This window comes from Mustela lutreola, chromosome 9, assembly GCF_030435805.1.
Source record: "Mustela lutreola isolate mMusLut2 chromosome 9, mMusLut2.pri, whole genome shotgun sequence".
NCBI lineage: Eukaryota > Metazoa > Chordata > Mammalia > Carnivora > Mustelidae > Mustela > Mustela lutreola.
Genome location: NC_081298.1, coordinates 126,515,031 through 126,530,833, shown reverse-complemented (window position 1 = coordinate 126,530,833; position 15,803 = coordinate 126,515,031). Strand labels below are relative to the sequence as shown.

At 39.4% G+C, this 15,803-nt stretch overlaps 1 protein-coding gene across 4 annotated transcripts in view; it reads right to left on the bottom strand.

The window, feature by feature from the left end:
- The window catches only part of ASXL2 (ASXL transcriptional regulator 2), a 138,038-nt gene that overhangs the window by 20,861 nt on the left and 101,374 nt on the right, over positions 1 to 15,803 (bottom strand). For 2 of the 4 annotated variants that reach the window (XM_059132446.1, XM_059132449.1), the window contains 4 exons: positions 14,804 to 14,919; positions 12,818 to 12,947; positions 11,620 to 11,763; positions 3,888 to 4,051 (listed from right to left, as the gene is read on the bottom strand). In XM_059132446.1, coding sequence (XP_058988429.1) covers positions 3,888 to 4,051; positions 11,620 to 11,763; positions 12,818 to 12,947; positions 14,804 to 14,919 — 554 coding nt within the window. Of the gene's footprint in view, positions 1 to 3,887; positions 4,052 to 11,619; positions 11,764 to 12,817; positions 12,948 to 14,803; positions 14,920 to 15,004; positions 15,778 to 15,803 lie in introns of those variants that run through there. The other 2 variants (XM_059132448.1, XM_059132447.1) reach the window with 2 other exon arrangements.

Sequence of the window (15,803 nt, the reverse complement as noted above, 5' to 3'; positions counted from 1 at the left end):
CCTCTGACCCTTCCCTTTCTCATGCTCTCTCTCTCTCTCAAATAAATAAAATCTTTAAAAAAAAAAAAAAAAAGTATACTCAAAGAATCATCTGCAAACAAATAAATCTACATGTAAGAAGGTTTCTCCCTGGGAGGTTTATTATTTCTCTTATAAAACTGTGACTAAGCTTTGAATCTTCTTTTTCTCACGTAACACACTGGGGAAGTCTCTCCAAGTCGACTGGCAGAGTGTTCGCTCCTTCGTAACAGCCGAACATGTTTCACTGTAGGCACGCACCTCAATTCATCCTCCAGTTTCGTAATCATAAACACACACCTTGTTTCCAGTACTTTCCCATAATCAACCAAGCTGCAGTAAGCATTCTGGCAAAGATGAATACACTAGAGCTTTTACTTCTGTGGAATAAACTCTAAAAGCAATGAAATATCTGTGTCTATAACTAGGTATTGTTAGATTATTTTCCAAAAAGGCTACAACAATTCATATTTCTATCTGAAATATAAGAGTGTACTCTTTGTCCTGTGAACAATATATATTAATGCGACTATTTAATTTCTGCCATTCTAATGGGTTTAAAAAATGGTAAAAATTTCCTTTATCTTGACTACTGGAGTTTTGTTCACCTTTTTTGCATATTTATTAAATATTTAGATTTGCCATCTTGTGAAATGCTTATCATTATGTATATTTTTCCAAAAGGCTACTTATTTTTTTTTTAAGGCTACTTATTTTTATTATCAATTTGTGAGGATCCCTTACATACTATTCATAGTAAAACTGTCACATCCGCAAAAAATACTTTCTCTCATTTATCTGCCTAGAAACTTGATTTGTGGTATCTTGCCAAAAGGTTTTAAGACTCTTTCTATTCAAGATTTTAGATTTCCTATCATGGTTTAGAACCATAAATCTTATTTAAGGACATAAAACACAGATCTAAAAAAGATTTAGACAGAAAAGTTGAGTAAAATTGCCCTTCTCCCCACAGTTAATATTGACATTCCAATGAGAACCTCTATGCAGAGCTGTCATTAACAAAATGATTTTCAAGTTCATAAGGAAAAAACAAGAAAAACCACCTTTCCAATTATTAAACATACCACATACGAAGCCACTGCAGTTGGAAGTCTTATTACTAACACTTGAAGGAACAAAGAAACAAGTGGAAGATGAGAGAGTATGATAAACACACACTGCTTATAACTGAACAGAATACATAATGAAGATGGGATTTCGAACTGTGAGAAAAAGATGGCTGTATCAAATACGTAGTGGTGAAACAAGAGGCTATTAATAAGCAGAAAATACAATTGAACCCCGATTTCAGAGCAATACAAAAAAAAAAAATCCTAGGTAGATTAAAAATTTAAATGTAACCTGTAAGTCAAAAACAATTTTTTCAGAGAAAATTTAAGTAACTACTGGGACATCCTAGCAACTGAGGAACTTCCCCACCAGCCTCACGTTCTATACCTATCAGGGCCCACATTATCTGCCCCCACCCCTACTCCCGCCCAGCTCTAGAGCAGAAACTGGTGAACTTTTCCTGTCAAAGGAGCAACTGCAAGTATTTGAGGCTCTGAAAGGACATAGGCCCTCTGCTGCCACTACTTCACATATGCCACTGCTGCACGAACACAGCTCTATGCCACATGTAAACTAACGCCAGTGACCATATGTCGATAAAACTTTATTCACAAAAACAGGCAGTGGACTAAAACTGGCCCAAGTTTGCTGACCGCTGACTTGTTCTCTAGAAAGTGGGAAGAGGGGTGACAGTTTCCCCTGTAAGAACAGGGGACCTCTGCTTGAATGGTCCAGAAACGAGCAAGTTACTCCATCATAAGTCAGTCCATTTCAACAGCTACAGCTGTTTAAAAAAATGTTATTTTAACTTCACATCTGCTTTCTGGAGAAACAAGTTTAGCTGTTTCCTATGACAGATCTTTAAATATATCTAGATAGGTGCTTTAATCCATTCCCCTCCGTATTCTTTTCTCTGATCTAAATTATGTCTTTTTACTTCATGGCTGGGCACTCAGACAATGAAAGATGTTTAAGTAAATTTTAAGTAAAGATGTTTAAGTTTTCGATGTTCCGTCCTAGTAATAATAATAACCAGGATTCTACAAGCACCCTAAATTGCATCGAACAGTGAAGTTGACTGGAGCTCCATACTTCTAGACATAAGGACGTTGTTTCTCAAATTACCATGTGTTCTCACCATACTCAAAAAAGGCCAAGTAATGTCCTATTAAGAACTTCCCACCAGCCTGAACTCCATGGGAAATTGAATAGATAAATTATAAAGTCCCTTTTCATTCTAGAATTTTATGTGGCAATCCTTCCTCTGAGAGAGGATAAGGGCCATTAGTCAAAAGACCATTCTAAGAAACCTACACTAGAGTTCATAGGCCTTTAGTTAGGTCCGAGCATATTCCCAACCTAATAACCTGAGCCTTTAAAAAAAGATGAGAGCAAACCCCAATGAGAAGTTCTTTAAAAACTTTGCAGAAATCTCAGCCTCCTAACTTGTTCAAACCAAAAGGTGGGCATCCCCAAAGCTGTAATTTCCCCCAGGAAGTTTTAAGGAGGGAGAAGCAGTAGCTGGGAAGGAGCAGCTCTACTTTCTTCTTTACCCCACTGCTGGTAGTGTAGCTGACTTACTTGGTCTCCGGGGAAATGGAATCTAACCTGCTTTCCTATGTGCTGACTCACATCATTACGCTACTGAAACTAACATCAGTACAGTTTAATAGAAAGATGATATTCTGAGTTAGAAATATTTTATTTTTGACACAGACAATTAGCTAAGATGAGTTGGTATACCTTACTCTTCTTTAATCTCTTACCACAAACCAGGGTATAAATTTAGTTTTCATACTGTTAACTTGGGAAAATGCCTCTCTTTCATCTTGTTTTTATAATGATTAGGAAATGAGGGGAGAGCCCATCAGGTTACTTCACACAGAGTACGTGTTTGGAAATAATAAAAAAAAACCTGGGGCGCCTGGGTGGCTCAGTGGGTTAAAGCCTCTGCCTTCGGCTCAGGTCATGATCTCAGGGTCCTGGGATCGAGCCCCGCATCGGGCTCTCTGCTTATTGGGGAGCCTGCTTCTTCCTTTCTCTCTGCCTGCCTCTCTGCCTATATGTGATCTCTGTCTGTCAAATAAATAAATAAAATCTTTAAAAAAAAAAAAACCTGTAGAATTAAATAAACCTCAGAAAATCATAATGATTCTATCTTCCTTTTGTAGAGAGGAAACAGATGATCAGAAGGGGGAGTGACTTGCTAGTCACTCTTTCCTTGATAAAAGCTAAAATCTCAGATCTTGACCTTATTACTGACCACTCTTAATCTCTCTGGTCCCTACCCAGAGAGACCAAATACCTTTGGTATTTCTTCTAGCTATCTTTTTTTAAAGAGTATGAACTATATTCGGTTTTGAAAGTTCTCAATTATGAAGGCAATAAATGTTTTTGTTTATTAAAAAATCTAACAAAAGAATGAAATAATTAACATTCTTACTCTCTTAAAAAAAATCCATTCAAAAAATCCTTGTTCAAGGTCTTAGGCAAGACAACTCTTCCTCTTCGACTGTATTCATTGAATACCTCACTTTCTAATATGATAGCTACATAAAGTTTATTCCATGATCTTGACATTCTGATAAGAGTTTTTTTTCTTTCTAAGACTTACAGGGCAAAACTATTACGAATACTTACATAAAAATGTTCTTATTTCTTGTTTTAGCACCTTTGATGCCACTTCTTTATAAGTATATATAAAAAGCTATTTTAAAAGTTTTAAGGAGTGCTAAAGGGGATGTGAAGAAAGCTTCAGAAGGGTTTCTGAGAACTGCTTATGCGTGAAAATAACACACCTGTCGATCCACCTCTGGAAGCAGTAGAAGAAGTCGCTGCTGGCAGTCTCCAGGAAGGACGGAAAAGGTGTGCTTGTTGATCAGTGCCCGAAGGTTTGTATTCACCAGAATGGAGTCTGGGGTCTCAACATCAATTTCAGCACATTTAGTCCTTTTCATTTGCCCTACAAAACAGGGGGAAAGAATCATTTGGGTCTCCTTTACATTCCTTTCTATTTTAAGTATAGCTTACACTGCAGTGCAAAAAAATCACAATTGTAACTACTTTAAATATCACACTGTGAAGAAGGAACACTTAAAAGGGTTTTAGAAATTTCTTCTAAGACGAACAAAAGCAAGGCATGACACATACACAAAATTATCAAAAGAAATCCAGAGGCGCCTGGGTAGCTCAGTGGGTTAGGGCCTCTGCCTCTGGCTCAGGTCATGATCTCAGGGTCCTGGGATCCAGTCCAACATCAGGCTCTGCTCAGAAGGGAGCCTGCTTCCTCCTCTCTCTCTGCCTGCCTCTCTGCCTACTTGTGATCTCTGTCTGTCAAATAAGTAAATAAAAATATTTAAAAAAAGAAATACAGAAAAATTCAAATCTATATATATCATCCTGAGATCCCTTTTCCTTTGCTATCAGAATTTTTTCATCAATTTTAATTCTGATTACCTAGAAATGTTGTAACTGTAGAGCTTAGTGGTTTCAAGAAACCTGGTCACTATCAAAAGGTTACAGTCATGACAAAAAATATTATAAACAAAAGACTAACTTGCCAAAAACATTTGCAAATCCTGACAAAACTTTACAATTCTTCATATTAAAAGTGCATCTAGGGGTGCCTGGGTGGTTCAGTGGGTTAAAGCCTCTGCCTTCGGCTCAAGTCATGATCTCAGGGGTCCTGGGATCCAGCCCCGCACTGGGCTCTCTGCTCAGCAGGGAGCCTGCTTCCTCCCCTCTCTCTCTCAGCCTGCCTCTCTGCCTACTTGTTATCTGTCAAATAACTAACTAACTAACTAACTAACTAAATAAATAAATGCATCTAGGGGCGCCTGGGTGGTTCAGTAGGTTGTCTGTCTTCAGCTCAGGTCATGATCTCAAAGTCCTAGGACAGAGCTCCACATGCACTCCCTGCTCAGTGGGAGGTCTGCTTTTCCCTCTCCCTCTGTGCTTCCCCCACCCCACCGTGGCTTGTACACTCTCTCTTTCTGCCTCTCTCTCAAATAAATAAATAAAATTTTTAAAAATAAATTAATAAATGTGCATCCACATGGGGTGCCTGGCTGACTTAGTTGGTAGAACATGCGATTCTTCATCTCTGGGTTGTTGAGTTCAAGCCCCACACTGAGCATAGAGCTCACTTTAAATTAATAAACAGACTGGTAGATATTTTTTAAAAAGTTTACGGGCATCTATAAATCAACATGGAAAAGAAATATTACCATGAGAAAAATGAGCACAGGTAATTAATAGTTGGCTAACCATAAATAAATCCTACGGTATTATTTTTTTTTTTTTTTGAGGATTTTATTTATTTATTCGACAGAGATCACAAGTACACAGAAAGGCAGGCGGAGTGGGTAGGGGGAGAAGCAGGCTCCCCACTGTGCAGAGAGCCCGATGCAGGGCTTGATCCCAGGACCCTAAGATCATGACGTGAGTCGAAGGCAGAGGCTTTAACTCACTGAGCCACCCAAGCCCCCCAAATTTTTTTAAATGCCCATTAAACCAATGAACACTTTTGTCTATCAAAATGGCAGATACTGCAATATAATGACGAAGCTACACACAGAAAAAGCAAAGACAATTGTCAAATACTGCTGATGTGTCCCAAATTAATATAATCTTACTGGAAGAAAATTTGTAACAGATGGAAAAATTTAATTGCAAGGAATCGAAGATCCAGAAATTTCACGTTTAGAAATACATGCACAAAGCTACACAATCCTGGATGTGGATAACCTCTGCTCCTGGTTGAAGGTGAAACAAAAGTAATCTCTCCTAAGAGGAAAGGATTTCCCTTAAGTTAGGTCCATAGGATCTTACAAATTAAAATCCAGCACTATCTCACACAGAGACTGCCGTGACAAACCACCAGACATTCTACCATGACAGAGTCAATAGAAACCAAAAATAAAAGGTTGAGTCCTAAAAGTACTGCTACCACTGAAACTGTCAAACATAAAATACTGAACAGTGCAGAATGAAATGATTAAAGAAATAAAGCATGTGACTGTAAAAATGGGGATAAAATAATCAGGAATGAAAACAATCAGGTCTCAGTAAATTCCACATAATGATCAGTAACAGCAGCACTAAACACTTCTAGAAGCTTCACTAGTGCCAGGCATTATTCTAAACACTGATAGGTGTTCAATCACTTATTTTTCACATAACCCTAGGAAGTGAGACGCTACTACTGTACATTTCACAGATCAAGAAAATGAGGCTCAGACCTGGTAACTTGCCCAAAATTGTACTGCTAAGTTAGAGTGCAGGAATTCGAACCCAGCACTGGGGCTTCGGACTCTGTTTTTATCACTGTATAGAGGAAGAGCCATCATAAACAGCATGAACTCTGACTACTAAGTATTTAAGTTAAGGGTTCATAACAGAAACATAAAATACATACATATTTTATAAAGACTTTATTTTTTTTTAAAGATTTTATTTATTTATTTGACAGAGATCACAAGTAGGCAGAGAGGCAGGCAGAGAGAGAGGAAGAAGCAGGCTCCCTGCAGAGCAGAGAAGCCGATGCAGGGCTCGATCCCAGGACCCTGGGACCATGGAACTGAGCCGAAGGCAGAGGCTTAAACCACTGAGCCACCCAGGTACCCCTAAAGATCTTATTATTAAGTAATCTCTACACCCACTGTGAGGCTTAAACCCACAACCCTGAGACCAAGAATCACATACTCCATACACCGAACCAGCCAGGTGCTCCCAAATCCCAATATATATCTTTAAATTTTTTATTTAAATTCAATTTAATTAACACACTGGATTATCAGTTTCAGAGGTAGAATTTAGTGATTCATCAATTGCATACAACACCCAGAGCTCATAACATCAAGTGCCCTCTTTAATAGGCAGAGAGAGAGAAGGGGAAGCAGGCTCCCTGCTGAGCAGAGAGCCCAATGCTGGGCTCGATCCCAGTATCCTGTGATCATGACCTGAACCAGCGGCAGAGGCTCTAACCCAATGAGCCACCCAGGTGCCCTATCTCTTTCGTTTTAAAAAGCTGCACTATACATGCAGCATGATTCATTTAATTACACACCCACCCATAGGTGGTTACCATTTGTTGTTTGCATGAACAATTCTACGAAGGTTCCAGGGAATGAGAACAGCACCCTAGTTCTGCTCTCCCATATGACTGATGAAATGATAGTGTCAGCAATCCTTGAACAGTTTTCACTATTTGTGCATTCATTCTGTATATCTACATCGGAATCAAACTTTAATTAAAAAAAAAAGATAGGGGCGCCTGGGTGGCTCAGTGGGTTAAGCCGCTGCCTTCGGCTCAGGTCATGATCTCAGAGTCCTGGGATCGAGTCCCGCATCGGGCTCTCTGCTCAGCAGAGAGCCTGCTTCCCTCTCTCTCTCTCTGCCTGCCTCTCCATCTACTTGTGATTTCTCTCTGTCAAATAAACAAATAAAATCTTTAAAAAAAAAAAAAAAAAAAAAAAAAGATAAGGGCGCCTGGGTGGCTCAGTGGGTTAAGCTGCTGCCTTCAGCTCAGGTCATGATCTCAGGATCCTGGGATCGAGCCCTCGCATCCGGCTCTTTGCTCAGCAAAGGAGCCTGCTTCTCTCTCTCTCTGCCTGACTCTCTGCCTACTTGTGATCTCTACTTGAGATCTCTTCTCTGTCAACCCCTGAGTTGGGCTGTGAGCTCAGTGGGGAGTCTGCTTGAGATTCTCTTCCTCTTCCTCTGCCCTGCCTTCTTGTGCAGGTTCTTGCTCACTCGCTTGCCCCCTCCCACCCTCGCTCCCTCTTCCCCCACCTCTCTCTGAAATAAATAAATAAATACTTAAAAAAAAAAAAAAATAAGGGGACCTGGGTGGCTCAGGGGGTTGGGCCTCTGCCTTCGGCTCAGGTCATGGTCTCAGGGTCCTGGGATAGAGCCCCGCATCGGACTCCCTGCCTCTCTGCCTACTTGTGATCTCTGTCTGCCAAATAAATAAATAAAATATTAAAATAAATAGTAAGTAAAATAAAAAATAAGAAAGAATTCTTGAAATCTGGGAGCACATGGCTGGCTCAGTCAGTGGAGCGTGTGACTCTAAATCTCAAGGTTGTGAGTTCAAGACCAAGTTGGGTACAGGAATTGGTTAAAAATAATAAAATCTTTAAAAGAAAAAAAAAAGGATAAATATTTTTTTAATTAATTTATTTATTTCACAGAGAGAGAGACAGCGAGAGAGGGAACACAGCAGGGCAGTGGGAGAGGGAGAAGCAGACTTCCCGAGGAGCGGGGAGTGCAACACACGGCTCGATCCTAGGACTCTGGGACCATGACCTGAGCTGAAGGCACATGCCTAACGACTGGGTCACCTAGGCATCCCAAAGAATTCTTGAAATCCAAACTTGCCTTTCTGGGACTGATTTACATTTTAATTATAGTGCTTTTGGAAAATTATGCTACATGTGTGGATGTAGAGGCATTTCTGGTCCCGCAGGAGCTGTGGCTCAGGTACCCTGGTGCCTGCAGAGAGCAGGACCTATTGAATTTGTTCCTGCTCCCCAAGAACATGCTTGAGTGACAGGTAAGGCAGGAAAGGAAATAATTGAAAGATCACCAGGCACAATTCAAGAACCTAGTGTACAACCTGCCGGAGGCACCAGCTTCTTTGCCTTACTGCCCTCCTTCCAGCAGCCAGACAACTTCCTTGTAAAAGTTGGTTTGCTTCTGGGTGGATAATAAAATGGAGCATTTTTGTTAGAGGCAGTATCTGCCATAAACTAAGCATACCCTTTGATCATCAATTCCACTACCAAAGATTAAAATTATTCATAAATTACATACTTACAGAATGTATACTAATATGTCAAACCCAGAGTTTGACTGGACCCTGAGACTATGACCTGAACTGAAATCAAGAGTAAGATGCTTAACTTCATTGAGCCACCAGGCGGCTTTTTTCGTTTGTTTGTTTTTTAAGATTTTATTTATTTATTTGACATACACAGATCATAAGTAGGCAGAGAGTGGAGAGAGAGGAGGAAGCAGGCTCCCTGCTAAGCAGAGAGCCCGATGCAGGGCTCAATCCCAGGACCCTGAGACCATGACCTGAGCCGAAGGCGGAGGCTTAATCCACGGAGCCACCCCAGGTACCCTCTTATTTTTTAATAAATAATTTCATAAAAACAAACAAAAAAAGCACAGTCTGAAAATATTATTAATTCTGTTGTCACACTTAACAGCTTGGAAGGGGCTGGAACCTATAAATGGGTCTGGTATAAACTAATCCTATGAATTTTGTCAGCATTGCTGCACATTTTGGGCCTCTATTCTTACCGAGATGTTGATCATCCCAATTTTTGCATCTCTGTATATGAAGTATTTTCTTTTTCTTTAGTTGCTTTTTTGGAATCTTCTCATTATCCTGGGTGTTTTAAAATTTGAAAGAATTCCCTTGGAACAGGTTTCCTTTTATTCATGTTTCTTTCTTTTTTTTAAAGATTTTCTTTATTTGACAGAGAGAAAGAGATCACAGGTAGGCAGAGATAGGCAGAGAGAGAGGGGGAAACAGGCTCCCCGCTGAGCAGAGAGCCGGATGCAGGGCTTGATCCCAGGACCCTGAGATCATGACCTGAGCGTAAGGCAGAGGCTTAACCCACTAAGCCACCCAGGCGCCCTTTATTCATGTTTCTTGACACCAATTACGAACTTTCATCTTGGGAATCTGTGGCTTTCAATTCTCTGGAATTTTATTATTTCTCTTATTATCTCAACCCCTCTTTCAATTTCTGTTCTTTCTGATGGTCCTACCATTTTTAAAAATTTTATTTATTTGTCAGAGAGAGAGAGCACAAGGACGGGGAAAAGCAGACAGAGGGAGAGGGAGAAGCAGGCTCCCTGTGGGCTTGATCCCAGGACCCTGGGATCATGACCTGAGCTGAAGGCAGATGCTTAACCGACTGAGCCACCCAGGTGCTCCATCTATTATTACATTTTATTTCAGTTACTTTCTTATTAATACCCTGGAACTCTTTGCTTATTTTTCAGTTTTTAAAACTGCAGTCTGTTCTTTCATGGATGCAGTATCATCTTTTATATCTTTCTGTGGGTATTACAGTTTTTGAAGTTATTTGTTTCAAATCTTCCGGAATTGCCTGTTTCTTCTGAATCTGGATTTCAGATTCTGTGTCTCATGATGGAGGTCTTCTTCAAAGGCAATCACAAATAATCACAATGGAAAGGCATTAAAAGGGGTGACTCAAAATTGTGGGTGGATAGGTGAGTCTTACAGAATTGTGTGCTTCCCAGAAGTGTGACCAAGAGGATTTCTATTTAGCTGGGAATCTATAAATTTGCCTTCAGATGTTTTTCTGTAGGCTATTTTTTTTTTTTTTAAAGATCGGATTTATTTATTTGGCAGAGAGAGAGAGCACAAGTAAGGGGAGAAGCAGGGAGAAGGAGAAGCAGGCTCCTCGCTGAACGGGGAGTCCAATGCGGGGCTCAATTCCAGGACCCTGGGATCAAGACCTGAGCCACCCAGATGCCCTAAGGCTATTCAATTTCTTTTTTTTTTTTTTTTTTTTTTTTTTTAGGCTATTCAATTTCTTAAGGCACCAATCCACCCGTCTGCTGCTGGAACACAGCTGGGGCTGGAAGGAAGCTGTAGTGACAGAAATATGCCTTACTACTAGCATTCTGGAAGCCAAGCAGAAAGATCACTATTGGTATTTACATTTTTCTTGATTTCCCTGATTTCAGTACACTGTCTCATTATCTGCCATTAGCCATGAGTGGTATCTCTGAGTTTGAAGTCTGTACGGTTGAATGTCACCTCAAAAATAAACCACTTGAGGCACCTCGGTGGCTCAGTGGGTTAAAGCCTCTGCCTTTGGCTGAGGTCATGATCCCAGGGTCCTGGGATCAAGCCCCACATCCGTCTCTCTGCGCAGCAGGGAGCCTGCTTCCTTCTCTCTCTGCCTGCTTCTCTGCCTACTTGTGATCTCTGTTTGTCAAATAAATAAATAAAGTCTTTAAAAACATAAAATAAAATAAACCACTTATCTCCTGCCAGGGTGAGGCATCAAACTGCTTCCTATTAACCTTCCAAAAAGGTTCCACTTTTCAAGCCTGGACTTTACCCTTCCCCGCTATGATACACGAGGTCTCCTATTCTTGACTCTTTCTGGTGTTCTGCAGCCTTAGTTAGCTTGCTTGTTATTGACATCAGCTGCTCGGCATCCAGTTCTCATCAGAGTTTCTTGACACTGCTTGTGCTTGCTGATCTGTTGTCTCCTTGTTTTATTCACTCTTATGAATCTGATCTTTTGTATTTCCAAATTCCCATCTCAGTGGGATTTCAAAGGGAGCAGGAAAAAAGGGTCAGTTTACCATGTTTCATTATGAGTCCTTCTTTTCTGTGCACAGAAGTAAGGCATAAATAATGCCAGACAAAACAACCTACTGCCAGAAAAAGAACCAAACCCCACAAAAGAGCTGATGAATTTCAAACACGGAGTTGACAAATTAAGATGCAGAACCAAAGTCTGTAAATTAACTTACTTGTGTGGAGCCTGTCAGACCTCTGGAATGACTTCTTCCCCAAGCCTAGCAAGGGATTTTCCACTTGAACGGAACACGAATAGCTGGAGTTGGAGTTCTGAGGGCTGCCTGACTGCCCATCAGACGGCTTTCCTTCCCATACTGCTAAGAGAAAAGATACATCAGAGACTGGTGACACTGAGGTTATAGATAAAAACCAATCGAACAAATCATTCAACACAAACTGAAAGGAGTTATGTGTGATGCAATGTGACCCTGCAAATGTGTTTTAAGTCTGCAAATTCAGAGTTAAAAAGTAAAATAAAATCACTTCCTTCTCCCAACACATTATTTGCTTCTGGTGTTAAACTTCCCTCCTAACAAAAATGCAAAGTTCTGCAAGATGCCTTTTAAATTTGGCAGGCCCATATAATCAGCTAGGATAAAAATGCATGGATAATATAATACAAAGTCTGTATCTAATCTGGGGGTTAGATGAAAAACAAAACAACAACAAAAATCCAAAGGCCTGTGTTTCTATCTAATGGAAATGCAAATGTAGCCTATGTTCTTAGGAAAGCTTTTTATCTTTTTTCCCCCCCAAGAGCTTTATCATTTTCTTTTTAGAGATTACTTGCGTCTCCCCCCACCCAAGATTTTATTTATTTATTTGACAGAGAGAGAGAGAGAGAGAGAGAGATAGATAGATAGATATCACAAGTAGGCAGGGAGGCAGGCAGAGAGAGAAGAAGAAGTAGGCTCCCCGCTGAGCGGAGAGCCCGATGCAAGGCTCGATCCCATGACCCTGGGATCATGACCTGCACTGAAGGCAGAGGCTTTAACCCACTGAGCCACCCAGGAGCCCTGAAAGTTTTTTTATCTTTAAAGCAGATTGCTGGTGAAGAGTTTAGTCTGGTTTAGTCTTGGCAACATCACTTTGTAAGGTCACTGTTTAGAGGCATCCAATATCAGTGGGTTACGCATCTTGGAAATCAGTCATTGATTTCATTCTAATGTGCCTATTTTGCCAATTTATTTTTTCATAACTGCATGATGATTCTGCATAAAATTTTCCCATGTATCCTGAAAGGATTTATATTGATGATCTGGCAATAATAGACTACGTAAAGAAACCCAGTAACTTGAAAACAAATGGTAAGGTATACAAATTAGAAAATTAGCTTAGAAACACTGGAAAAAGACACCCATGTCTGCCTACCAGGTTTGGTGGGTGCAGAGTCATTGGATGCTTTGACAGTCTTCAGAGAGAGAGGCTGGCTGGAGGAGATGGACATGCTCGGCCTGCATTGCTGTTGCTGCTGCTTCTTTTGCTGTTGCTGTTTCAAAGCCTGTAAGAGAAAACTAATTAGAAGCAATAAAATAAAATCATTTTTTAGTAATAACAGAAATTGAACGATTGCTGTTTAAGTGATGAGCAACATGATGATCATCCAATTTCTCTGAAATCTTGATATCAAAGTAAACAAGAACCTAAATGAGACGAATTAAATACAAGTCCAAAATGATATTTAAGAGTCGGAATATTTTTTGGCAGTATTACTCTTGTGTATAAATATGAGAATTACTCACAACCATTTTTAGAACTTAAAATCACCAGTAAAGCATGGACTTTCCATACTTGTAGCAGTGTAAAAAATTAGAGGTTTCCAATCTTTTCTGGAAATAAAATTCTAAGCCCTTCACCAAAAAGAGTACCACTTCCATTAGCTCTATGTAAAAATATAAATATTTAGCTTACATCTATTTCAGAGATGATCCACTTGAACAATAGGTGTTAAATAATTACTTGATTCTGATCTCCTGTAAGAGCAGTAAGATTTGGCCCAATGACCAAATCCTCAGCAATTTATCGCAACATAGTGAAGAGATGGGAAGAGAAGTCAGAAAATACTAGTTCCAGGAATAGTATAGTTTCTTCTGGCTATTTCAGCATAGTTTCATTTCTATAATGTTTCTAGTTTATATCAAACACAACACTAAACTATTCAGAATGAGTAAGAAGACAGCTTCCTAGAGTTTAGTCATGAAAATATGCAAAGACAACTTTTTAACACAAGGGTTAAAAAAAAAAAAAGACACAGAATCTAAGAAAGTGAAGCTACATTTCAGAAAAAGATTGGAAATCTATGACCTTGCTAAATTGCCAGTTTAAGCTTTAACCTTCAAGACAATCATGCAAAAAAAGAAGAAAAAAAAAGTGTGGAGTAACTGGCTACTCGGTTCCCACTGCCTCTTCATACTCATTTCCCACTATGTTCTTTTCTTTTTTTAAAGATTTTATTTATTTATTTGACAGAGATCACAAGTAGGCAGAGAGGCAGGCAGAGGGGAAAGGCAGGCAGAGGAAAGGGGGAAGCAGGCTCCCCGCCAATCAGAAAGCCCGATGTGAGGCTCGATCCCAGGACCCTGGGATCATGACCTGAGCCAAAGGCAGAGGCTTTAACTGAGCCACCCAGGTGCCCCTATGCATTTTTTAAAGTTAGATGAAATAGTCTATTTTTCTAAGAGATATATATAAAATTAAGAAAAATTTTTTTCCAAAATTAGTTTAAAAAGCAGGAATCAAATGAGTAACAGATGAAACTGAAATGTTAAGAAAACACTTCTTAATTGTTTTCCAAAATCTAGAAAAATAAGCAAGCTACCTAACTTATTTTATTAATAACCACCCTGATTCCAAAATTGTACAAGTATTATACAAGAAAACAGCAAAATCCAAGCAAAAATCTTAAATAAGAAAAATTCATAACATATTAAAAAATATGTAAGAAACATGTAATTTATTCCTGAAACCTAAGTATATGTTAACATTAGAAAATTCTAGTCATGGAAGTCTATATATTAGCAAATTTAAAGAGAAAAGCTACCTAATCATCCCAATAAATGCTGAAGAAACAAACCTGAAAAGTTCAACACCTATTCATAATTTAAAAACCACAAACATGCACACAAACCTCTTAGCAAATTAGGAACAAATCAAGAGCTTTTAAAACGCGATAAAAAGACTAGCTACCACAAACCTAAAACACACAAGTACATAAATTATTAAATCCAAATTGGGAAACTGCATGAATTTCTCCTTAAAAGGACCTAATGCCCTTTCAAGAAATTTTCAGTGACTTCTAGAATCATGAATTTATAATGTAGGAGATAAGACTTGATATACACAGATTAGCATGATTACCTGCTTCAGTGCCTTCTTGCTGTGCTTCTGTGACGGAGAAATGACTTTACCTGCTGGAATGCTAGGTGATGGGCAGCCTGACTGGGGAGAGGATGGCTGCGACAGTCTAGACGATACTGATGGAGAGAAAAATGACAATAAATAATGTGGTTATCACAGTTGGTATCAAGCACCATTCCTTCCCCAATCATATGCTGCTACCTGTATTAAGAACTGTGACCAAACACTTTTGGGAAGGATCTTCTTTTTGGAGTTCTACTGCAAACAGCCTCCCTTTTCAGATTATTTCCTCAGAAAACTCTAGTGAAGGATGATAGGATGGGGAAGGATGGGTGTTAGTACTCATTACTTTTCATTCTTTGAATTTTTCAATAGATTGACTGAAACAGGAAGCAGAATATATCATGAGTCATCAAGTTAGATAAAACCTGAGAAGATTCTAGAGCCTGCTGGATAGTATGTAGGTTCTTAACGTAAATCTAAAGACAACATGATATAGTGAAAGAGCCCTGGAATGACAGAATGGGTCCCGGTCTTCCTTATCTTTAAAATGAAGGCAGTAAGGCCATTCTACCTCAAAAACTATACTACAACTTTAATTCTTAATATTCCTTCATCTCTTAAACCAACAGTTTCTGGCCCACCAGTGGGAGAGCGTGCTTCGGGACTTCTCTCATGGAAGCAATGCACATTTGCACTGGTGTAATTCCTCTCTCCTCCATCACTACTTGTCTCAGACCTCATCAGAGCTTGCCCAAACCTTAGCCTTATGTGAGTTACAGTTTTCCCTTCAGGAGCCTATACCCTACTATACTAAAATAGCAATCAGATTTTTATGTTCTGTAAAGTTCAGCAATGCATTACTCATGGTAAGAGGTGACAAATAAAATGCTGATTCAGATCCTTTAAAAACAGAAATAATAAAACAGTAATCCCTACTGCCAGTGAGGACTCTGGAAGACTAACACCTTCTCCATTCCACAGTAATTGGACTGAAAGG